Source organism: Anser anser, assembly GCF_964211835.1.
Source record: "Anser anser genome assembly, chromosome: Z".
Taxonomy (NCBI): domain Eukaryota; kingdom Metazoa; phylum Chordata; class Aves; order Anseriformes; family Anatidae; genus Anser; species Anser anser.
Genome location: NC_139723.1, coordinates 74,155,615 through 74,180,586, shown reverse-complemented (window position 1 = coordinate 74,180,586; position 24,972 = coordinate 74,155,615). Strand labels below are relative to the sequence as shown.

Sequence of the window (24,972 nt, the reverse complement as noted above, 5' to 3'; positions counted from 1 at the left end):
CAGGACAGGAATACATTATAGCTCCAGACACAGCCTGACAGAAGTCGTGCAGTGTCTTGCCCTGCTCTCCTCTGCCACAGAGCTATTTTACAACTGGAGCAGAAGACTCAAAACTTGCAAAAGTCTCCTTTACTCACAATACCTCTTAGAAGTTTAAAATGCTAGATTTAAAATCAGGTTTACCTCACAGATGTTCTTCTGAAACTGCAGTGCCTTACTGTTCTCAGGATTCGGGATCTCTGGATAAAATGTTTCTTTAATCCTTTAAGGAGGAAAGAAAGAACTTTTAAGTTACCAAGCCCTGAAACAGACTGCGAATACACTGAAGGGGTCAGGACATTTCCCTTTAATTCAGAATACTGAAGACATCTGGCATAAAAATTTAGTGTGTTATACTTTCGCTGAGTATTTAATGGAAAGAACAGCAAACCACTTTTTTAACTAGGGAACTTGATATGCCATGTTTACAAGAAGCTGAAGATGGGATGTCTACCTGAGTGTTTGTGGGTAGCTCACAAATTACAACATATTGCCAGCTTATTTCCATTTTGGAACTATTTATAAACAGTACTCACTGGGAGACAGGCTCCTGTAAAACCTTTTTGCATTCCTAACTCTCCCTTATCTCCAACTTGATTTCAATTTCTTCCTCACCTTCTATGAGGTGTTTTTATCACCCCCTTTTATGCAAAGGTCTGTAAAAGCCCAACGACACCTTTGGGTATTTGCAGAAAACAAAGAGTAACACAAATAACGGAAAACCCTAGCACTGAAGCAAACACAACCAGAAGATCAGAACTGAATGCAGGCATTTACCATTCCCTCTTTCTATAGCAAAAGATGCTCGCCACCACTCCAAGCAGAACAACCACTGCCACAGGGATGAGAATTGCAATGATTAGTCCTACAGCTGGGGGGACAGAAAAAGAAAAAGACATTAAAGATATTATCCAAAGTTGCCAGCAAGGTTTATGCCTTTTCTAACAGTCCCACAGAGTACAGACCATTTCATCTAAGCGGAAACAGCCAACAGGGCCTGCGAACAGTGACCTATTCCGTAAACTTCACCTTTGCTGGAAAGGCAAAAGTCCATCTGTAAATAGAGCTGACTCAGTCATAGCTACTTCAGTATCAGCAGATACTTCTCTCTGATGCTTAATTGTGAAAGGCTTCCATTGCCACTGATTGCCACTGTTCTCAGTAGGCACTGGCATTGCACTTTCAGGTTACTTGAGCTGGCCAAATCTCTGGTAATGGCTCTTACAGGCCAACTGCACTGCACTGCACAAGTTGTGCTGCCTTTTAAATGGTTTACAGTGCTTCTACTCCCCAGGGTTGCTCTCTGATACATTCCCACTGTCTTTCTTCATGGATGTTAAGTGCCTTCATATTTGACTTTTTTTGTGTGTATTTTAGTTGCACCCCAGTGTTTAGTCCTTCCTTCCACATGGAATACTTTTTTTTAATTCTTGTTCCCCAAAGTCAACATCTTTTTGTAACTGTCTTTCTGGGTTTGTTTCTGTCAGGGGATTGATAAATCTGAATTCAAAGCAGAGAGGCATCTGTTTATAATTCTGAAACTGGTAAATATTTCCACGATGTCTTTCTTCCCATCACGTATTAGCAGATATTCATCATGGGAAACTTGACAAGAACAACTAGCTGCTCGAGAAGAGTAAATTCAGGCTCCAACATATAGTAGTAGTTTAGAAGTTATTTTTCTTGCATAGGTTACCAAAAACCATGAGATAGCTGTAATAGGAAATTACTTTTTCCTCACTCTGAACTGTAACATTTTTGTGTTTAAAAATAAGCAACTAAATAAATTAAAATGAAAATTAGGCTGCAGGCCCAAAGTACATAAAGGGACCAGAAAACAAACAAACACTCATCTTTATACACATTGAACAGCCCCTGTGCTAAAGGACTTCAATGAACAGGGATATTCAACTTACAGTCTTCCTTTGTCACCACGTAGAGGCTGTTAGGAGGGCTCAACCCACCAGCCGTATAGGCTTGTAGATCCAGTTGGTAACTTGTTTTCCCTTGAAGATCAAGTATTTTCAAAGACTTTTTTGTTAGGTCAGTGATATTCTTAACTTTAAGTTCTGGATTCCCTGTTTGTTCAGAAGAAGAAAGAAAAGCATACCTTGTAAGAAAGGATTCAGAGGGACAGCCTCAGCATTAGCAAGACATTCTTGAAGTCAGCTTACTAAATCCGGAGAACTGTCTGTGTATAGAAAAACTGAAACAGAGAATCCTGGTCACGCTGCTTGGTTGTACTGCAGCAAACAGCACAGGCCTGTGTTAAGTTTTTTACTCTCATGCTTGTCCTCTTCTACTGATGTGAGTTACGCTTCAGACCTGTACAGAGTGTGCTCACAAGGTGGGTACTGGAGGAATATAACCTATTAGACATAGCCACGTAACCTCCCCCATATGTTGTCCATCCGGGGCATCTGTACACAGGGCAGTGTGTCACACTGCCGCTTAGTCACTACACAGCTCCGCAGCCTCAGTGAACCGTGTTTTTCCCCAATTTTTGCGTTATATTAAAAAACAACTGTGCTACCCACACAAGGAGCTGATTATTTCAAATGCCTTTGTCACATATCAGGGGCCAATTATACCAGTGACTAATGCAACTGAATTATGATAAAAACATTTTTTAAAAAGTGAAATTAAAGTATTAAGAAAAAGAAGAAGAAAAAAAAAAGCTTAAGCAAGAAAGTTACCATCTATAGATTTCATTTACCTGATTCCAAAAGTCTAGGCTTCAAGGCATCTTTTTCACCTTTCGCAAAGGAAAGACGATATCCCTCTAAAAAACCCTGACAATCCTCAATAGGCATGTCTTCCCATTTTACCAATATTGAATCTGAAGAAGTTTCTTCTACAGTAAAATTTGGTGCACGTTTTGGAGCTGCAGGGAGAATTATGAAGGAGAAAACTAGTAAGATAAACCCTAGCACTAAATGCTGAATGTGTGTAAGTGTTGCATAAATTTTATCTCAGGCCTTGCATGTTCAGCTTTTTCTTGAATATCTTTCCCTCACTCTCAAGAACATATGAAAACACCGAGCAGGTGACACTACAAAGATACAAGTTTATTGCTCTCCTTGCTATTAATTACTGCAATATTACCTACTAACAGCGGCTGAAAGAAAAATCTCTTTTTGGGCCATCTTGCTACAGACCCATACACATAAATACCCTTCTTCCTGCAACAAACGCCAGAAGATTGCATAAACATTCAGAAGTTATAAATTGCCTAGCTTTTAAAGGCCTTAACTCTGTGATCACATAGCTTGTCTTCCAAACTTCACATTGCTGCCATGGAAATCTATTCCTGCTTAAAAGAACTAGGCTTAGTGGGTATTACAAGTCCTTACTGCAATTCCTGGACCCCACAGGTGTTACAGCAGGCGTTGTGTAAGGTCACGTAACAGGACTTCAAGTCTGATGTTACTACTGGTGCTGAACTCATGTTTATGAATGCATCCATTTTGTCTCGATGGTTATTTGTCCAAAGGCAAATCTGATGTTTTAGAATAAATCTATACTCTTGTGCAAAGTGAATACATTTCTCAGTTTCTAATAAATTTCCTCCATGTGTCCAATGCATTCTTATTCCCACAAAAGCCTTTATCTTTTTTTCTTGAAAGCTTCCAAGTCTGTTGAGAATGCACATTGAAAATCCTTCTGGGAGACCGTACATTATTTTTACAAAGATGCAACTGGCTGAAAGCTGAGTTTCTGGTAAAATCGCCTTATTCTCACCTTCAACTTTAGGAATGAAATAAACAATGGTATTTTCAAGGGATCAGATTAGTTCAGCAGCAAAATTTTCCAAGCAAAGTATTCTAGCAGAAAACACATCAAACTTCAAAGGAAAATGGGTGCCATAGTTACAATACACTTTACACAGGAGCTGTTAAAGAGTAAGACAAGTTCAGATTCCTGGGAACAGAAAGCATTCAGCCACTAATGCATCTCCATGTAAGTAAACCCTGCCCTGTATCACAACCACAGTATGCTGAAAGCGGTGAACTCAGTATGGGAAGTGCAATTCTCAGAGTGGTTTGTACCCTAGGGTCTAGTTCTGGTTTATAAAGTTCTTTTACGCAGAAATGTTGTGGACATCTTTTACTCCAAATGTGCTTTGACTTGACAAATCAACAGAAGCTGCCTCCTCTCCTGAAGAGGTGACCACATCCCTGTGGTTCACATTATAACTGTGCCTTCAGTCCTGAAGACCGCTGTCTACAGAGCAAACTTCTGCTCTGTGGTGGCAAACCCTATGCCACCATATAAGCTGGAGGACAGGGGGATATTTCATGCTGGGACCTGAAGTGGCTGAAGAAATATTACAACTATACACAGAGAACAAGCAGAAGTCAGTAGCACTGTATGGGGATTCTGGTCTCAATCTTCTGCCAACACTGAGCTAAAAATAGACACAGTCTAAATTCATTTTACAGATCCTGAGCGATAAAGTGCACTTACGCAGCTCTTTCATATACCCAGTTATGTTTTTCAGTAACTGATATCCACTGGATTTGCAACCATATAGTGAAAAGTTGTATCTCACTCCAGGTCTAAACAGAGCTGTAAGAGAAAACCCGATAGTAAGAAGGTGTCACTTATGAAGTGTGATGCTTTTAACTTTTGTATGGCACAGACTTATATAAATATGTAATAAAAAATGAATCTTAGGCTACAGCGTTAGGTATAAACACTATCCCTATTTGCAATTCTTATAAAAGAGAGGCCATCAGGTGTAGTTTAGGACCAGTAAGGAAATATAGGTCTTGGAGAAATTTTGGTTCTAAACAAATAGAATTTAAAACAAGCTACTCAAACTGCAAAAATTGCTCTTTCCATGAGGAAACACAAACTGAAATTACCAGAAACAATCTCTTTCCTTTCCACCCACAGCAGCCATGTAGATCCCACCTCCTCCTCAGAAACAAAAATGCATTTTGAAATACACAGACCTATTGCAACAACAGTACAAAAAAAAAAATCAGAGAACTCTCAAAAGTGATACTGAAACACTTCAGCAATGAACTCTAGGTCTGGAATGACTCCACAAAACCCAGAGAGTCATCAACCTTCCACTTTATATGTCTTTGAAGGAGGCATAGGTGTTTGATACATTGCATAAATAATTTACCACTCCTTGTGATTTCTGCAAGTCAATATTTTCACACTGAGACTCCATCAATCTTTTTCTAAACACGATGCCACTGTGGACCACTACAGAAGTCTAGTGGATCTTGCAGGAGTTTAGGTCCAGATGGAGAGATTCTCCCAGCAGGACCAAGCACAGAGGCAAATGTGCCAGCTTGAGCCCTGCCCTTGCAGCCTGGAAGCTCCACACTGCAAGAAGCATCACAGGAAAGAGCTCAGGAGTCGAGCAGTGCATTTAAGACAGACACAGTATTGTCTGCTTAGAAAAAGCAAGCTCTAGTCAGCACAAACAAAAACAACATGGACACTGCATTGTAATTATAAGCAGGAAAACATATTGCCCCCTTGACAAAATTCACCCTCACCCTGACTTTCCAATGCACACAGTTCCAAGCTGGTTTCTCTAATGGAGGCTTTATATGCTGAACTCTTCCAGAAAGCAAATATATATATCCTTTTAGGGAGCAGTAAAAAATCCATCATCTTTCTTGGGTCCTCTCCTTCCTCTTCTGCTCCTACTAGTCCCACCACAGCTGAGTCTCATTTCCCTGATCTGCCCACCAGCATCTAGAGACCTGGAATGTGCCCTGTTCCAGGAAATTTCAATTGCTGACAGCAAGCCAACACATGGAGGTCACACTTAAAAAAATCTGCCTGATGTAAAAACAACGGATTAGTCTTTCCCCCATCCTGAGCAAGGCTGTTTATGTTTAGAATCCAAATAAAACCCCAGACCCTAGATTAACCATTATGTGTTATGATGAATTAAAAATTTGTTCAGCGTAGCTAGAAAAGGTAATTTTCAAAATAGTTAATAAAACGAAGGATGAGATGGTATTTGGCTTTGGCATGGCTACATAAGAAATTAAAATAAATGCAATGCTAAGAAGAGTTTCATTTGTATACACAAGCACACAGCAGTGCAACAATCTTTGATCTATAGTATTGGTACTGCTATCATTTCACTTGCTGTTCAGGCTCTGACCAAGAAAGACTCACAAAAAAAACGATTTCTGACTTACCAGATTTTATCACTGCATCTGTTGTATTTGAAGGAAATTTCTGCCAGTCCACGCTGCAGGGTTCAGACCCAGATGAATGACACCATTTTACTATATAGCCACAGGTCATGTTGGGGTAAGAATTCCAAGAAATATAAATTCCATTCCCCATTGCCACGGCCCGATCTGTTTTGACATTGTCTGCGACAAAGACGACACAAAAATCCATCAGAGACTAGACACTTATCTGTAGTCCAGGCTGGAAGAAAGGCTTTCAGCCACAGCACAAAGGTTTTATAAACTGCAGTCATTTCTAAGAACAAGAAGTGCACTCCTGGTACTGTGAAATTTGAAGCGGTGCACTCAGCTATGCTTTGTGAAATGCTGGAAATCAGATGTAGCCTGCAGCAAATCCCACAGCCAGTCTTAAGTATGATGACAAGAAGTACTGCAGCTCAGGACTGGCTAAAAAAGCACTTTTTCAAGGTAAGGACTTACAGCAGATGGCAGGTTCAAATCTGACTTGACACCAATTTGGCAGGAGCCTGCAGCTATAAATTCCTGCTGTTATTTCATCTAACAGTTTGCTTTGTGTTTCTCTCAGACTGTCTTGCTGTCACTCGCCCAATCACAGACAACAATTACTCACTGGGAATCAACAGCAAAAGTTGAGTCCCCGGTGAGCTTTACGGAGATACCAGTCTCACCACCAGGGTAAACAAACAAACAAACAAACAAAAATTGCCTTGCTTTTAGTTCATATTTTTTATTTGTTTCTGATTATTAAAGGCTTGGCTGCCCTTGAACTGATCAGACATGGGAATGACTTCTGATTCCTGCAGCTTTTCTCCATGGCTGGCTGTCAGACAGGACCCTGCAGAGCTAAGGGATGTTTTCCAAAGGCCATCACAACAGCTGTGGCCCCACAACAGATCTTCAAAAACAGTCTCAGGGTTTGAGTTTTTCTCATTTATGCTCCCTATTGAGTCTATTATTTCATGTCATTAAAGCTATAAACCATGGAAGGCTGAAGGGCAGTTTTTAAGAAGCAATGTTGTGAAAACTTCACTCTCACAGACAAGCTGTGAATGCTGAAGGACTGCCTTATTCTAAATAATTTTAGCATACAGCTAAGTGTACAATCCTTTTCTAGTTTGCTCGTGGCAAGAAAAACAAATACTTAAACAAAGACAAGTCAACTCCAGAATCTTTCAATACTTTTCCCTAAAAGCTATTACACATCCAATGAAATTACACTTCTATGATGCTGGAAAAGAACATATTTCTAATTAGACTGCTTTAATTTTCCTATTTACAGGGAAGACTTTTTAAAGGCTGTGAGCACAGACTCTCTAAAATGCTTAAATATACCACATTCAATATTATTTCCTGAGCCAGAAGACTAAGATTCACCCAGGACAGTACTGCTCATTTTGGGGTATTTATAGCTGCAATCTACAGTAGTAGAAATAACTACCAGCACTACAGCACTACTGCAGGAGGGGAGCCTGTAACAGCCAGATTATGTGCCCCAAACTCTGTACAGCACTTTGCAGAGACAGCAACAAATTAAGGCAGAGTACTCTTTGTTTGTGTTTTCAGTTTTCACAAAACCTCAACAGATCTCAAGCTTCAGAGCCACTGATCTCTTACAGACATTAAAAGCACTTACAGACTGCACACAGGAAGCAGCCAGAAAAGATGTTTGGGTAGAAATGTCATCCAGTTCAGTAAATGAGTCATCTTTCATGACTCCAGCCAGTGACTCAGACAATTCCTATACCAACTTGGGAGCAAACCTTCATCGAGTGCAAGTTGGGTAACACCAAGGAGAACCTCAGACACCCAAGTGCTCATTCCAAGAGAAAGCTATAAATGATTGCAAAGCTCCAGCTGCCATCAGCTGTCCCACACCACAAACCTATTACAGAGACCTCCCCAGCTCCCAAAGTCTAGTTCTCTTTCTGCTCAAGGAGAGCTACAAAAGCATTTTCATTCTCTTATCTGCCCTGTACTTTTATCTGTTCCTGTTAATTTTCCCTCCAGGGAGCAGATTGAGAATATATTTTTATGTCTTGCTGTTTTGGAGAAGCACAAAAAACATGAAGAGCAATGATTTTCTTTTGCATAAAAACAAACTCAGTTTTTCTCTCACTGTGAATCTCACTCAAAGCATGCTTCTTCCTGCAAGAGATGGCATTTTCTTATCAGAACCTGAGTTGCAAGAAGGGTGACTGCGATACCTGCTCTCTGGGTGGGGAAGAAGAAGCAGGACCATACATCCTCCAGGCAAACCAGCTAAAGGAGCCAGGGGTTTCGTCTTTGGGAGATTACACTCTTCCTGGCATGCAGAGAAGCATGGACTCTCAACAGTAATATGTGATATTATCTGCTCCACAAGCTCAGTGTTAAGAGCAGAAAATCATTATATGGCTCAGCTACTTTCCTTTACAAAAGCCCGCAGCAAGAGTGGCAGTGTTTTAATTGGGAAGCTGAAGTCCTACCTTCTTTTCAAACCCCAGCTCCCAGCACAAGGATGCCAACACTTTACTGGCCAGCCCAATTAATATTCTCCTGCAGAGCTCAGAGGCACTGAACCGAGAATTCCCTTCTTAAAAAGGCACAAAACACCACCAAATCCTTATTCTGATTCTCTTTGGCATGTAACACTTTTCAGTGTCTCAACAAGAATGCACAGAAATAAATCGAGCTCCATAAACATCAGAGAACTACACTAATGCTTTGAAGCTTCATCCTTGTTGTTCCTGGGAGGTCTTCAGGAAAGTGCAACATAGCTGCAGAGGCTGCACACTATCACCCTTCTTTTATGCAGAGAGCGCAATTAATTGGAGAGACACTACCCTAAGAACAAAGCAGTAATTTTTTCCTCCCATCCAGTAGAACTGAGTGGGAAAAAGAAACACAAACCAAATTCAAACAAACAAAGCAAGTATCGTCTTATTTTCAATCATCAAACTCAACAACACATTCTCCAAACTTTGAAGGTGCTTAGCTCTCCATTGGGAGTACTCACCACTTGGAAGTTCTACAGTTGTTATCCTTGAAGGAGGAGAAGAGCCTGCATGATTTTTGGCTACAACACTAACTACACAGTCATTTCTTCCAAGTTTTATCTCAGTACTGTTTGAGGGCTCTGTGACTTCTTTATACTCCAATGGTTTCTCTAGCAGGTAGCAGGAAACTTCATGAGACACTATTTTTCCATTGGCTTCAGAAAGGGATAAGGGCTATGAACAGACACAAAGCACATTACAATCAAAATGGAAAAGCCAACAAACAAACAAACAAAAACAAACAAACAAACAAAAATAAGGCATAGGATAATATGAATGTAACGTCTCAGTCATATCTGATGAATGCATAGGACTACCAGGCAGAAAAGACAGTTATTCAAGTGTAACTTTAGAAATTAATATATAAGTTTGTAAGTTTACTAGTTTTCCCTGGGATGTATTAAAAATTTAATTGTTCCAGTAAAATGCTTCTCAATGCAAACTTTACATTGTAAGACTTCAGTAACTTCCCGTTTGGGCAAATACTTATCTCAGTGGATAGTTATATAAAAAGTTAAAAAAAAATATATCTATTTACTATAAATTTCATTCATTTATAAATCTGTAGGAAAACAGATTTTCATAGTTAGATTACACAATATATTAACACTTTAAGTGTCCTATCTACCTTCCAGAAGATTTTTAGACTTTTTCCCGAAGGACTTCTCTCCCTCCAGATATCTGGTCCTCTTGCAGGAGCTAAGAAAAAAGAAGATTTTTTTTTCCAAGTTGCATACTAGACAATTTAATATCTATCAGAAAGCTGGCTTTTTAGATATCTGATTTTAAAAATACTTGGCTTCACAAGTTCCACACTTTATCATCAAAGAATTGAATAAACTTACGGGCTTCCAGTGTTGTGTGTTCCTCTATCCTGCTCCAGTCACTCCATCTCCAGAAGTGGTCAGCAGCCGAACAGCGTACCCTGAACCAGTATTTGGTATAGGGGTGCAGTGTGTTCAGCTGAGCTGTATAAGTCGAGGATTTTCCACCAGGCATGGAGACATTGTGCTGTTAAAAATTTACAGAATTTGACATGCTACGTATATATTTTTTTGCTTGTAGATTATGTTGAAAGCCAACACCTAAAACAGGTGGTATTTTCCCCCAAGAATACAGACTGTGTGAAAAAAAAAAAAAAAGCTGCAGTCAAATCCTACATAGCTGTTGCTTGTCTAACTGATAGAAAGCAGTCTCTCCAAAGACACACAGAGCATACAGAGAAGCAGTGTGAGAACCCAACTATGCTTGGAGATTATTGAAAAATGAAAGTATTTCCTATGCAGTCACCCTAAACAAAGGAAAAACACCTCAGATGTCTGTCAAAATGAAGTCATAAGTAGCACAGAAAAATGAAATATCAGTCAGTAACACTGAGATAAAATATGAAAAAGAGAGAGAACATGGACTTCATTTTCTCTGCTATAACTGTTCCCTAGAAGTGTAAGCCTTCAACAGGATGAACTCTGCACAGAGGAGCAAGCTGCAGCTTCCCACCAACCTTGTCTAGTGCCCCTCTCTTCTATAAGCTGCTCATGAGGCAAGCCAGGATTTCACCTTTGGTATTCAGAATCTGCACTCACACTGTGTGTGTGCACAGCAGACTGGGTGGACAAAAGACTTGCCAAAGGCAGTCCATCTGCACAAGAAGCTTATCATGCAACCTTCACGCTAGACAGACCTTCTTCCTTCAAAACATAGTATCCAAGTCATACCCAGCTGACCTCTATTCACAGCTCTTACCACAGCACTACTCTCTCCTGTTATTCTTAAAATGGTGCAAGTCTATAGAACATTTCAGTTTCACGACTTCTTAAAAACCCCTAAGCCTGGGAATATGTTTTACTGATTCTAATTATAACACATGTGCATCACAGCTGCCAAAAACTGGACTCCAAGTGACTTTAAGCTGCAACTAATTGTGCATTTCTACAGCCAAACGACAACTTGAAAAATATAAAAAGGCCAACAATCTCTCATACGGATGGAGAAGCTTCTGAAAACATCCTCAAAATGCCATGTCAAAACCCGTAACAATTTCACAGCTACTTTTTTATTACAGAGGACACTCGGAGGTTTTTTATTAAGCAACCAAAGACAATGTAACAACGCTGTAAAAGCTTCTACCAAGCTGTGTGTGATGTTTCAAAATATCTGTAACTTAGGGCTCTGATGCAGGTGCAGCAAACTTTAAAGATTGTAGCAGATGACCTTATCATCACTCACTGCTCCAGATTACTGACCTCATAGCAGTGCTCATAAGCAATTATGCACCCCAGGCTTCAAGCAGTGCAATTCAGGCTAAACAGAACTATGTAAAACTACTTTTTTTTTTTTTTTTTTTTTTTTTGATTTTGAGCTGAGTTGGGGGTGGGTGATGCTCAAGCATTTGTTTCCACTGCTGACTGCTCCAGAAGCAGTAGCTGTTGGGAGCAGAGAAACACAGACAACTGTGAGTGAGGATATCTCACTACCACACCAAAATCCAACACAGCAGAGCTGTCAGAGCTGTTACTTACACGTAAAAGCCAGTTTCTTCCTCTGGTAATTCCCGATATCTATGATTTTCTCTGCAGTGCCTAGTCTCTGAGTACTACTTAGCACATCATTACAGAGCAAATACAAAAGCTTAAGGCTTCCACACTCTGAAAATGCTTTAAAAGCTTTTTAAAAATACTCTTATAAAGCATGCATTTACTACCACCCTATTATTTTAGAGACAACATATATAACAATTATGTTCAGTGTTAGCTGCATCACTTCTGTGGCTTGACTGACTTCATTCAAGGCTGTGCAATTAAGTGCAATTGGGTAAGAAAATACCCCTGCTAAAGATCGACCTGAGGAATAAGCATTGTTGAAAAGCAGCCTCTGAGGTTAATGTGCTCATATTATAAATTCAGGCTCTGTGCACTGAGACTGTGTAATTCAGCATCCACCTACCTGAGCTGGTCAGAGACACTCCATCTGAACACACGAACAAAGAATTTGGGGGTAAACCTCAGGATAGCTGAACAGGCAGTTTTGCCATTAGGCTTTCCCACTGACACAGATCAGCCGCGTGCTAAGTTAGGCAATAAGGTTGAAGGGCTCCAGCTAGTGAGACAGAGCACCAACACTGGGCAGCAGCCGGAAACCCAAACACTAGGAATCTGAACCCCACCCAAAACCACCACCTCCTACCCAGAGGTCCTCACCAGGGATTTACCTACTGATACGCCAGTGAGAGAATCCTTCCCTATCCTGCCTCTACACCACTGACACACAAGTAAGTTTAGCAACTCTGTATTACAGCCACATACATGCCAAGTGCTGACAGCAAGCAAATGAAGTGTTCTCTGAGGGAAATGGGGGGGAAAAAATAAACCAACTAAAGGTTACTAGAGGCAATCAGAAACAACCACTGTGGAAGTCTGCAGGGCAGCAGCAAAACCTGGAATGAATGCATGTTAATACAGCTTGCAACAGGAAGGACAGTCTGCACAGTTGGCAAAGACTGCTGTCTAAAGGGTCAGCATAAAGTACTGTGCATGAAGGTATGAATACACCTTCTCAAAATACCAAATAATACCATGGTTAAACTGACCTTCCCCTAAACTACCTAAAAACAACCAACATAAGGAAAGCAGGCAACAATGGAGACAAGGACAACTTTTTCTGATTTTACTAGATGAACTCCTAGTCATTACTGTATTCATCACTTAATAAGATGACCATAATGAAGCTCTGAAAAAGATCAATATTTGAGCCAAAAAAATAAATCAGTAAAAACAACACTTACCAGTTTTTGCTCAGAGTGACCATTGCTAATTTCAATTTGACACAGAAGCCTGATTTCAGCAAAACTGCCATTTATAAACCAACGCAGATGGACGCTTGTAGAGCTGTTCCCAGAAACAGTTAACTTTTCCGGAGTTTTTGGATGAACTTAAAAATTAACAAAAAACAAACAACAACAACAGAAAACACTTATTGTAAGAAAAAATCATGTCAGTTTAGAAAAAAAATGTTTTTAAAAGATTGAAGAGAATCAGAAGAATAAATAAATTATTTGATTAGCACCTAGAACAGCTGGTGCTTCAAAGACACCTGCAAGCAGCCTCATTCCTAAAACGCTTCTTAGTTATCAAATGTGAAAACAAATTTACTTAAGCTGCATGTTATGGGCATGCGTGATAAGGAGCCGGAGATGCAGAAAAACATTTCATCTTCTACTTATTTCATCAAAACAGTGAAACACGGGCTATTTCAGAAGACCACAGTGACACGTGAAATTCACCCAACCTTGGGAACTTTGCAAGTTAGAACTTAAAATCTGCAGACTAGGACAGGGAAGGACTCCCAGATGAACTCTCCTTGTCCCAAACTCCCTCCATGCTAAATTGACCTGCCAATTTACTCTGACAATTGCAGTTTCAAGGTAGTTGTTGTTAGGAGACAAACAAAAAAATGCACAAACTTGAAATGCAAATTCAGTTTTTCAGATAAGTTGGCTGAACGCTGTAAGTATTGTGAACCCTTGAATACTAAGCTGTGGTTGTGGAGACAGAAAAGGATGGGGAAGAGAGTCAGCACCAGAAAGGTGGTCATCTTCTCTCTCTCCTTGATTATACTGAGTGTGCAATGAAGTAAGTTCACAACTGCAGATGATCAGGCTATTATCAACAGCAGGTAATGCTTCTGCTATTTTCTTTTAGATCCACTTCTTTATGCTTCAAATGCTTCTGATGTAAACCTGAATAATACTTTGCCATATAAGCAGACACTGAAATACAGGGTCACTCACAGTTCATAAACTTATGTCTAAATTTTAATTATTAATGCATAATAGAGTACGAAGCAGCACATAAACAGCAGTTGCTCATTATTAGATCACTAGCAGCATTTATCCATACAGCATTGTATCCAATCTGGTAGCACTGTCGGGGAGTACTGGAATCTCCTTGTACACCTAATCTTGCCTCAGGACATGTCCTAAGCTTTCTTTTCTTTTTTTTAAGTTCATATTATCTAAGGAAGCAGAATACTTGTGACAACAAAGCAAAATAATCACAAGCAGACCATGTCAGATTTCTTCCAAACCCCAAACAAACAAATGTCTAGCATGCAGTAACCATATCTCTTTCCCTTTATAACTCTTACCTCTCTGACTTATATCAACCAAAAGTGATGCTTCTGTTTGTCCAATAGGATTTGAGACACCTAATAGGAAATTGTAGGTTTTTTGATCAGCCAGTACTGGAAAGCCACAAACACGCTCTTTGTTCATTTCATTTACTTCACAGGAAACATTTTTTCCAGATATCCTACAAAGCAAAAAAAAGTGGGGAAACAACTTATTTTTTTAATAAGATATTTTCTAGCAACAGTCAGAAGTCTAGACTGAAAACAGCACAGAACAATGGATTCACTGACACACGGCTTACAGAATGATTGCAGTGACATATCTAATACCTCAACACAGGTGAAAGTGGCATCAGTCATGACTTGCCCTGTTCTCACGTGAAACTCCTCTTCCACTAGCATAACATTTCCATCCTCTCACCTCTCAAAGGCTTGGAAAACGGGTAGGTCCTGTAAAACCACCTCACAAGCCACGACTAAGACTCTGATTTGAAGTATCTTTGTTCAGATCAGCATACATTTGCATTGGAATTATGTTCTTAATTGCCTTCTGAACTAAGGAGATATGACATATTACATCTTTCTATGGGCCCTGCCAAATGTAAACTAAGATTTGTTGCCTGGGTTACATCCACTACTCTCAGCCATTTTTAAATCAAAAGCAGGAGAGGCAGTCTGGTAACACCCAAGACTAGAGCTACATCTTTAAGGGTAAAAACCAGAGTGTCTACGTCTATGTCTATGTCTACGTCTATGTATGTATATGTATAGGAGTTGCTTTAATTACAATCAGCATAAACCTCTCATTCAGTTGCACAAGTTCAGTTTCCTCCTTTGGGCTTTTCTATTGGTGTGTGTTCTAGCTGAGCTTTGAGATTTCTCCATGCCACATTCTCATTTCAATAGCTCAGTGTGGGCTGAGGACAAGGATGAGAATATTTACCCTGAAATGCATCATATTCATTTCATCACAGCTTTGGACTGTGCAAAACAAGCTGGAACTACATCCTCATTAATGAGCTAAATATGGGAAGCCAGTGACTGGAGCTTCTTTCCGTTGAATATCTGCTCTGTTTCATCCACCTCTTTGTACCCTACCCAATGACTTTTTTAGCACTAGCATCCTGGACAACATGCGTGACCATAACTCCTCATTCCTTCTGACTTGCTTCCAAAGCCACCATGAGACTCCATTTCCCATCTGTTGGGGTGACTCAGGCCTCTCCTGTCTCCCTTCCCTGACTGCTCTTCTGGCATTAAGGGCAGCCCTCCTCACCACGGGAATTTTGTTAACTCCTCATCAGCTTCTAATCATAGCTACCATGGAATCCCATTTGCAAGTGGGATTCCAAAAAAGTAATGATTTTTTCCAAAGTAAGGATTTTTCACTCTTAAGGCTTTAGACGGACTAGCATGGAAGACAAACTAGTAGAAAATCAGCCTTCACTTCTCTCTGTGGATGTTGCTGGTGTTACTTTTCCTTTTCAATGTCTTCCAGGTAACGCACGCTTTGCTTGCTCTACACGCTCCAGTTTGTGATGCTGGGAGAAGAATGGGAGTAGGCTTATTGCTATTTTCCTTAGTAGAGTTTGGGAAATGCCCCCTGGTCTGTCTTACAACTGCTTCTCAGTGAGTTTCTATCATCCTGCATAGCAGAAGCTCGGTAAATGTCTGAAAGAAGATCTGACACAAGCAGCACATATTAAATATATAAATAAATAAATAAATAAAAGAGTAAATGAATCCTTCCATCTCCCTGTATTCTCATATTGGTTTTATTCAGATGTTGGCAGCAGTTTGACATAATAAGCCCTTTATTTTGTCATGAGTCCATAATGGCAAAAGTCTTTGGGAAAAGCCATCCTTAATTCCCATTGCAATTTTGCAAAACTAGGGTAGGGTTCTCCAATTTTGTTTTTAGAGTTCAGTTCCAGCTTCCACAAAATATGTTAGGCTCCAAACAATGGAGACTTTATCTCATTTAAGCAGACATGGAGCAATTAGTCACAGGCAGCAACGGATATATTCCAGTTCTACCTTCCCACTCCTACAATGTTGAATTGTTTTACCTTTCAAATAAGCTGTACTTTGTTCCTCGTTTTCCGTATAGTCCACTGGGTCTACCTGGTTTCCAGGTGCATTTTATTAACTCAAAGTTCGATGTTTCACAGCTGAGGTTTTGGGGAATATCAGGGGCATCTGTAGCATAAAAGGAAACCAAATCAGTTAGACAATGTATTCCCAACCCAGTGTGACAGTTTTGGGCTGCTAGTTTCCTGAAAGCTTCACCGGTAGTTCTGTTTTTCTAATGGGTCCAGACTGTGTGCTGCACAACACATAGTAATATTTACTCTCCAACCATATAAATAACATTCTTAAATGAATAAATAAATAAATAAATGGATAATTACTATCAGCCCCAACTGACTAACACTTGACTTTAGACTTCTAAGTGGGTGGGTAAGCTGGTAAATCACATGCAAATATGTTCAGAAGCTCTAGGCTCTGACCTGGAAGTGTTTCACTAAAATTCTGCCAAGACATTTCCAAAATTGTGAGCGTCAGTTTAGCCACTGAGCAGTTTACAAATGCTGTCAGTTATGTGTCACATTTTTTTACGTGCCATCCCCACCAGTGCTTCAAATTCTCCAGCCAAGTCACATTAAGAAGATGTTCCCTTTGGCATGAATTCCACCCTGAATTTGAAAATTAAAGCAAGCCCTGAATGTCCCATTCTTTTCACCTTTGCTTTGAAAGTGCCTTTTTTTTTTTTTTTTTAAAGTTTGTTCTTCTCTCCCATACTATACCACTGTTGACTGCCTTCCTGGAGAAGACAGACAGTGCTTCCAACAGAGACGAGGTAACCAGGCTGATGTGAGGCTGTGCAGAGCCCTTATTTGAACTCCTGTACACTTTTTCTCAAGAGATAGCAGAAAAGCATCCATATAGCTGCTTTGCCAAAGAGGTACTAACACAAGAGGCAACAGTGGCAGGCTTAGTTCAGAACATGAGCAGAGGGCCAAAAAGAACACTTATTTTGCCAGAACTAAGCTAAGTTGTTTGGATACACATTTATTTCCTCTACCTTCTCTTCCCCAAATGTGTCTCATCAGCAATAGCATCCTGACAAGTCTTCTCCCTCCCTGCATAGTAGGTATGCTGGCAAGTACAAGAAACAGTGATAGGAAACAGAATTCACCACATCCCAGCTCTTAAAGTTTTTTGCAAAAACATGCAGTAGCATGGAAAACCCTAAGGGATTGTCACAGACTTCATACATGGAACACTGACTTATTTATGTGGAAGGTTCTTGCATAAAAGCAAACAGTGCACAAATAAGGTAAAAATTGCATCTCACTTTAAAATCATAAAAGGTTGGATTCTGTTTTGCATTCGCTATCACACTGAATATGCAAAGTTGGTGACAAGAGGCACAGCCTCGAACTGAGAACACACTTTTAAAATGAGTCCCTCAACCCCAAGGACCCTAAGTTCAAACATAAGTGTGTGCAATGGGGAACAGGAGCTATTGGAAGATGACAACCCTTGTAACCACTATGGTGAAAATACACAAAATGCTGAAGTGACCAATTATGGGAAAGAAGAACCATGTACTTTCAACAGTTTGTTTCAAAAGGTAGCTGTATCTGGAAGAGATTTCTGAGGCTGGCAAGGTTATGCAGAGAAGATACACAATAATTCAGCATCTTTAAAGAAATTTTTAAAAGAATACTTAAAAGATTATCTGGGAAAGATGAATTGTCAGCTGGATTCCTTCACTATCATTAGTTCCCAAGAAGCTACTGCCTGGAGGAGGATCTGTTACTGCTTCAAGTCTGTTTTATTACTTTCATTTGACTGGTTGCTAAATACTTTTTTTCACTTACAATTCCTGCTTTTCCTCTCCTTCCTCAGGACCAAACTGAAATTGATGTAAATCGAAAGTGATAGAAACTGAGAACAAATCTTCAACTGTTAATAAACTACTGAGTATTTCAGATAATGAAGAAGTGCCTTAGGAAGGGATATCAAGAAGGAAAGCTGACACTACACCAGCTTCTAGGAGAATCTCATATGTAGTTACATGGGTACTCCCTCCCCTCATCCTCTCAGTCCCTGTGTCTCCTCCATGTGATGGAGTTTCCACAAACAAATTTGATGGGTCAACCCTGGCTATATGTACAGACTGAAGGATGAGAGGCTGGAGAGCAGCACCACAGGAAGGGATCTGGGAGTTTTGGTTGACGGGAAGTTGGACACGAGCCAGCAGTGTGCCCTGGCAGCCAGGAGGGCCAACCAAATCCTGGGGTGCATCAGGCATGGCACCGCTAGCTGGTCGAGGGAAGGGATTGTCCTGCTCTGCTCTGTGCTGGTGCGGCCTCACCTCCAGTACTGTGTGCAGGTTTGGGCACCACAGTATAAAAAGGACATAAAACTATTAGAAAGTGTTCAGAGGAGGGCTACAAAGATGGTGAAGGGTCTAGAGGGCAAGATGTGTGAGAAGCAGCAGTCCCTTGGTTTGTTCAGCCCAGAGCAGAGCAGGCTGAGGGGAGGCCTCACGGCGGCCTGCAGCTCCCTCACGAGGGGAGCGGAGGGGCAGGCGCTGAGCTCTGCTCTCTGGGGACAGCGACAGGACCCGAGGGAACGGCATGGGGCTGGGACAGGGGAGGGTCGGGCTGGGTGTTAGGGAAAGGTTCTGCTCCCAGAGGGTGCTCGGGCACTGGGACAGGCTCCCCAGGGCAGTGCTCACAGCACAGAGCTGCTGGAGTTCAAGAAGCATTTGAACAATGCTCTCAGACATAGGGTTTCATATTTGGGTGGTGTGGAGCCAGGAGTGGGACTTGATGATCCTTACTTGTGGGTCCCTCCCAACTCAGCATATTCTATGATTCTATGACTATAAGTTAAATCCCAGTTCACCCTCAGAAACTAAAAGCCAGAAAATAGCAGGGGAGCCACAATAGCATCTGTTTACTAGCAGAACCCTAAGATTCTCAAAATTATTTTGATTTTCATAAGGTTAGTAAACATAATTATACATACATCCCACAAACAAGACAGTTCCATCCATCCCATCCTCAGACAGACTGCACACTACATTTGTCCCACTGGTATCTGAAGCACTGGCATTTAGCACTCTGATTGCACTGCTCCGACTGCTTAGACGTATTAGTGGGTATGCTTCTGGTCCATAAGTCATCCGTTTTATCTGCTGTCCTTCTTCATGAACACAACAAATTGTCACATCTGAACCCACTGCCACTACAGTGTCCTGAGGAAAAACCCCACTCCCATGGGGCTCGGTATCTTTTCCTAGCAGAGAAGGAAGAAAAGAAAACAAAAACAAAACCAAAACAAAACATGAACAATTCACGACAAATATGGTGTCAATCAGCTAAAGCATGTCTCAGGAGTACATCAGTGCACTCAAATCAATGTTTACTAGGTTTCATTAACTAATGATTACATCATTTCTCTATCCAAAATGCCCCCGCAAGCAGCAAGTCATCAAAGCCTTTTCCTCTTACTTTGGTTTACTTTTCATAAAGCCATCAATGTCTGTGTGGTCGTATGGAAACAAACGTACCAGGGGACTCTTCTACTGGGCTCCAGTCACTCCAATCCTTGTGGCCAACAAACTGTGTTACATTAATATAACAGCGAATCTTCACATAGTGTGACGTACACTCCAAAGGCATATCAGATGTCCAGTTCCAAGAAAGAATGATGTCTTCATGGATCAGTTTTGAATAGTAAGTTACCTACAAAGTTTTCCCCCCAAAAAACAAAGAGAGCTTATGAACAGTTGTTAACAAAGACATACAATCTTAGAGCTGTCAATGGAATGGCAAATTAAACGAGGTAAATAACTAACTCCTGGCAGGTGGTCAGGCTGTCTCACCTAACTTTCAGTTTCTTCGTGAATTTACTTTAATAAAAGCCTGAGATGCTGAACAGCCCACCAGCCAGGTAAACTACCAGGAATACCATAGGGTAGACATTTGAGGGGTAGCAGGCAGCTAGGCATACGTTTCAAAAGGTATATGTTGCACCTCAGAATACAGGGCTTCTCCTAGACTGGGCTATGTTCCAACATTTCCAAAACAAAATTCTTCCAAATTTCAGTAACAGGCTACGTATTTTGTAGTTTCTCCAACCTAAAAAGCATAGAATAGGGCTACAAATTCACCTAGAAAAACTGGGGGTTCCATTTGATGATCTGTGGTTAAATTCATGATATTGAACTGTGTCCTCAGGATACCTGCTGGTGTGTATATATATTGCCTAATAACCTCCTGCAAAACATAATCTTTCAGAAAAGAGTTTCTTTCATGTAATGCAAGGTTAAGGAATCTAGTGATTTACTGGTGAAAAAACAATGCATTGTTTGAAAGAACAGTTCTGGGGTAATTTGAACTGGCTTTTTTATTTATTTTGAAGAAATTAGTAAAACCTGAATACTCACCGTCAGAACAAAAAAGATCCATTTCATATGAAAAATCTACAGCTTCCATAAATAATATGCAGAAGCATATTCATTTTGGTACCTATTTATCACCATTCCTGTAAGTGAGATGCTGCACAAATAACAGCAATGACAGCCCCTTGCCTAAAAAGTTTTAAAAACTTCAGAAACTGAGGCACTGCAAAGAGAATACCCTTTACAAATGCATCAGAGACAGAGGAAAACATAATTTATTCCCATTTTGAATAAATTGCTTGCTATACTTAAACAGGCACAGAACTTCTGAGTGATTAGTTTGGCTATGTCATCTGAACTTTTCTTTTGGGAAGGTATCACAAGGAAAAGTCACAATGAAAAGCACGCTGAACATTCACAGACCACCAAGACCTGAGACACCACTGGAGAAATAAAGCAGAAACAATGGTGTAAAATATCTGTCAAATTCATAAGCAAGTTCTAAATTAAAAGAAAAAAAAAGTACTAGATTTTAAAAATAAGCAAAAAAATGCTGGAAGTGTAAGTACTGACAGTTTAACATCCAGTGTCTGCACATAGCTTTGAAAGCTACCAAAAAGTTACCTACCAGCAGCATGACTACACACAGGTTCTGCAAAGCCCTACAATCTGCATTACTCTCAGCTTTCTTCAAATGACCTCCTACATTACTGGGGGCAAAAACTGCATACATATGTTTTTCATAAAGGACTTACTTGTGTGACTTTTTCCATTGTTTCCTTACGGAGAATCTCAATCTGCCAAAAGGCATCCAGTCCATATGGGAAGATTGATCCGTTATCACTCCACTTCAGAGTTAATGTGGAAGTTGGAAAGTCAGGTGTTAAACTAAGAATGTGTGGAGCAAGTGGAATAAATGCTTGAAAAAGAGAAGGGGGGAGGAAAAAACCACATTCAAGTTATTAGTCAGCAACACTAACCCTACAGGTGTTTAACAGGCACATCTGTGCTCTGAATTGGCTACTAGCCATACAAACACGTAACTCAACCTCTGTGATTAGAACAAGATGTGCTCTGTCATTACTTGAACAGCAAAGTTCCCAGGAAAGCACAGGTGCTGACGAGTCACCAGGTAGCAGTTTCTTCTAACATCTCAGCATGCAGACATGTGAGTAAGTGATCATGAATATAACTCTTCATAATGTGTAGCAAGGAAGGCATGGTATTTTTCACAGCTTTCAACCAATGCCACAGAGAGTGTACATGATAACTGAAGTATACATAAGAATTCAACTAGGGAGGAGGATGTAAAATTCTCCAAAGAAAGAAGGGAGGGTTGCAGAAAAGGGGGGATTCACAACAAAAGCAAGACCAGAGAGATAGGAGAGCAGAAGCACAGTGTGAAAGAAGCTCACATGAGGCTCTGGAGAGGATCATGAGGAATATGATTTTAAGCTACAAGAAATATGAAAGGCATGACATGGTGATGGGGACAGGACAGGGACATTAAACAGAAACATCTCTTCTACAAATGGGTGGTGGTGAAGCAAGAGGCTGAGAAGCAGGCAAGGTTATAGCAGTTCAAGTGGAATTGGGCCTGGTGCAGGATAAATCCTGTTTTTTAAATGTGTGATTTATCCGGCTTGGGTCCTGGCCAAGGCTTTGAGAGCCTGCAACATGTTCAGCACGATTAACACGCTATGCAGGATATCTTGTGAGGAACCGGAGAGGCCCATCCTGCCTCGAGGCAGCAAGATGCTGGGGGACCCAGTCTGTTCCCCACATATTTTTTAGTTTTGTTTTGTTCAAGTTTCTAAGCTGCTTTCAGTGGAAGAGAAAACTGAGCCATGGATAAGAGGGGCTACTGAATTTAGAGTTGGGGTGCATTACAGGAATATGGGGGCAAGCAAAAAACAAAGACTAAATTATAAGCAAGTGTGGCAGATGGTGCCAATATTATCTTCAGCTTACAACTGATGAACCTGGATGATTAGTGAAGCTGTAACTGGAACTGAGAAGTACCAAAAGACATAAAGCTGAAGGAAAAAACAGCTGTCAAGTAGTCCAAGTTTTAAGTTCTGCTTCTATAAGAAATACTTGGAAGCAGCTAGTGATGCTAAACCTGACAAACAGGGAAAGGTGAAATTGGAAATCTACAGCATAAAGCCAATGGCTAAAACCATTGGAACAGATTGCATTGGGGTAGGGAGGGGAGATAGAGATTGCTATTTTAACAAAACAGCTATAAAGATGGAGAATGTGTAAGTACATACACTTGCTGAATGAAACTCAAGGCAGGGAGGCTGCAAGCATACATACTGACTAGGATAAGAGAATCTGCTTTTGAACACTGAAAACCAAACTCAGGGAAATTTCCTCAGAGCCAACCAAGCCGCAGTGCTATTATCTTGGTAGGAGGCAATTGAGTGTAGAGCACCTCAACCTAGAGATGGTTTCATGCTTTCTTCTACCTTTAGAAGAAAGGAATTAGGAAAATTTCTATGTCATTGACTCCAATATGATTCACCCCAGCTTCCACGCATAGATGTATTTGCTCAGTTTCATATACATTTGAACAGAATGGTTAAGTTGAATATATATTAAGGAAATATGAGCCTGTGAGGAGTGACACTTGATATAACTACCCTTAAAGTACTGCAAAATTGCAGGAATAAACTACTTCATTCTGGAGTGGTTCAGCATTTCAGAGAGGAGAATGGGCACTAGAAAGTTTAATTTGCCTTTTGCAAGTCAAGTCTGAGCAAATGCACTTTATGCTCTGTGTAGGTACTTCAGAATGTAGAGTAGTAACTATTTTTTTTTTACTTTTTTTTTTAAACTTATTTGTATTTACAGTAGTAACTATTTTATTTTTCTGCGTAACAATGAAAACAATGACACAGATTGATTAGGCGACTGTAACAGCATTGGGCTTTGTATCCTCCTCACTATTTGTCCCCCGTTTCTCTGCTAGGATATATGCATAGAGGGGTGTTCTTTCTCTCCCTGAGGGAGGAGAGAAAACAACCTTTTATATATGCGTAGATTCATAAGGACTTAGCACATCAACATTTTACATACAGGAATACTGCCAAAGAAAACTGCAAGCATATACAACTGAAGAGCATTTTTAATCATAGTATAAAGGCTTTATGTACGTACATAAAACCTGACACTTACAGATGTCTTTCTTGCGAATTTCAAATTCTCTGGTAGCAAAAGGAGTTCCAGAAATGCTGTTTGTGGTTATTTTAATGGTGGTGGAGCTCTCTGGGACTGGAATCTCAACCCTTTTCTCCTTAGTTTTAAAACACTCTGTAAGAGGGTGGTCACTGAAAAAAACAGAGAGGATTAAGCAGGTATTTCAGCTGATAGGAAGTTCAGACAAGTTAAATCTTGTTCCTAGGATACCAATAAAACACAAATTCCCTGAAATATAACGAAACGAGCTCCATATCAAATCTTATGAAGGAGTAACACTTGCATGGGCTTTGGTTAGCATCAGATTAACAGGCATTCCTTTTTCTTTCAAGACTTTTCATAGTGGCAGACCATGCACTAGCTGTATGATTTAGCTACCCAGCTGTTAAGAGAACACCTCAAAGTGAAAAACTGACTTTTTAACCAGAAGACACATTTCTAAAACATATAGTCACCATGAATCAAAGTAAATAAATAAAATATCAAAATAAATATCAAAATAAACTAAATTAAAAAAGGAAAACCCAATAGTATTCCTGCTCTTTCCTTATATTTCCTGACTCCTTCTCCCTTCATTTCTTCCCTAAGTGATGGCATATGGATGCAAACCGCATGTTCACCCATCTGTGTCCCCATCTCAAAACAAATCCTTCAGCTCCCTGCTGCTGTTCAGCTAGTAGGGGAAGAGCAGAGGGTAGGGGAGAGAACGACTAAGATTCCAGATGGAAATCCAGTCTGCACATTATGTTTGTGCAGTGCTCAGCACAATGTGATCTGGCCTTTGTCTGGAGGTCGTAGATACATACCTAAAACAACAATGCATGGGTCAACTCCCGTTGCTCATAATCATTGATATGCAACTAGAAAGGAAAAAAATTTGGAAAAATCCAAATCTTCCTCTTGGGGCAATGATGGGAGGAAGGAAAGCAAAGAGAACAATGCCAGACTTCCTGCTGAG

At 40.3% G+C, this 24,972-nt stretch overlaps 1 protein-coding gene across 3 annotated transcripts in view; it reads right to left on the bottom strand.

The window, feature by feature from the left end:
* Positions 1-24,972, bottom strand: part of LIFR (LIF receptor subunit alpha) — a 91,180-nt gene that overhangs the window by 8,090 nt on the left and 58,118 nt on the right. For all 3 annotated transcript variants that reach the window (XM_083818478.1, XM_083818479.1, XM_083818477.1), the window contains exons 5-20: positions 23,994-24,145; positions 21,569-21,732; positions 19,980-20,154; positions 19,436-19,705; positions 16,462-16,591; positions 14,411-14,574; positions 13,050-13,195; positions 10,114-10,279; positions 9,897-9,967; positions 9,229-9,442; positions 6,216-6,395; positions 4,507-4,608; positions 2,756-2,923; positions 1,956-2,117; positions 817-910; positions 184-262 (exon numbers count right to left, since the gene is read on the bottom strand). In XM_083818478.1, coding sequence (XP_083674604.1) covers positions 184-262; positions 817-910; positions 1,956-2,117; positions 2,756-2,923; positions 4,507-4,608; positions 6,216-6,395; positions 9,229-9,442; positions 9,897-9,967; positions 10,114-10,279; positions 13,050-13,195; positions 14,411-14,574; positions 16,462-16,591; positions 19,436-19,705; positions 19,980-20,154; positions 21,569-21,732; positions 23,994-24,145 — 2,437 coding nt within the window. The remainder of the gene's footprint in view (positions 1-183; positions 263-816; positions 911-1,955; positions 2,118-2,755; positions 2,924-4,506; positions 4,609-6,215; positions 6,396-9,228; positions 9,443-9,896; positions 9,968-10,113; positions 10,280-13,049; positions 13,196-14,410; positions 14,575-16,461; positions 16,592-19,435; positions 19,706-19,979; positions 20,155-21,568; positions 21,733-23,993; positions 24,146-24,972) is intronic.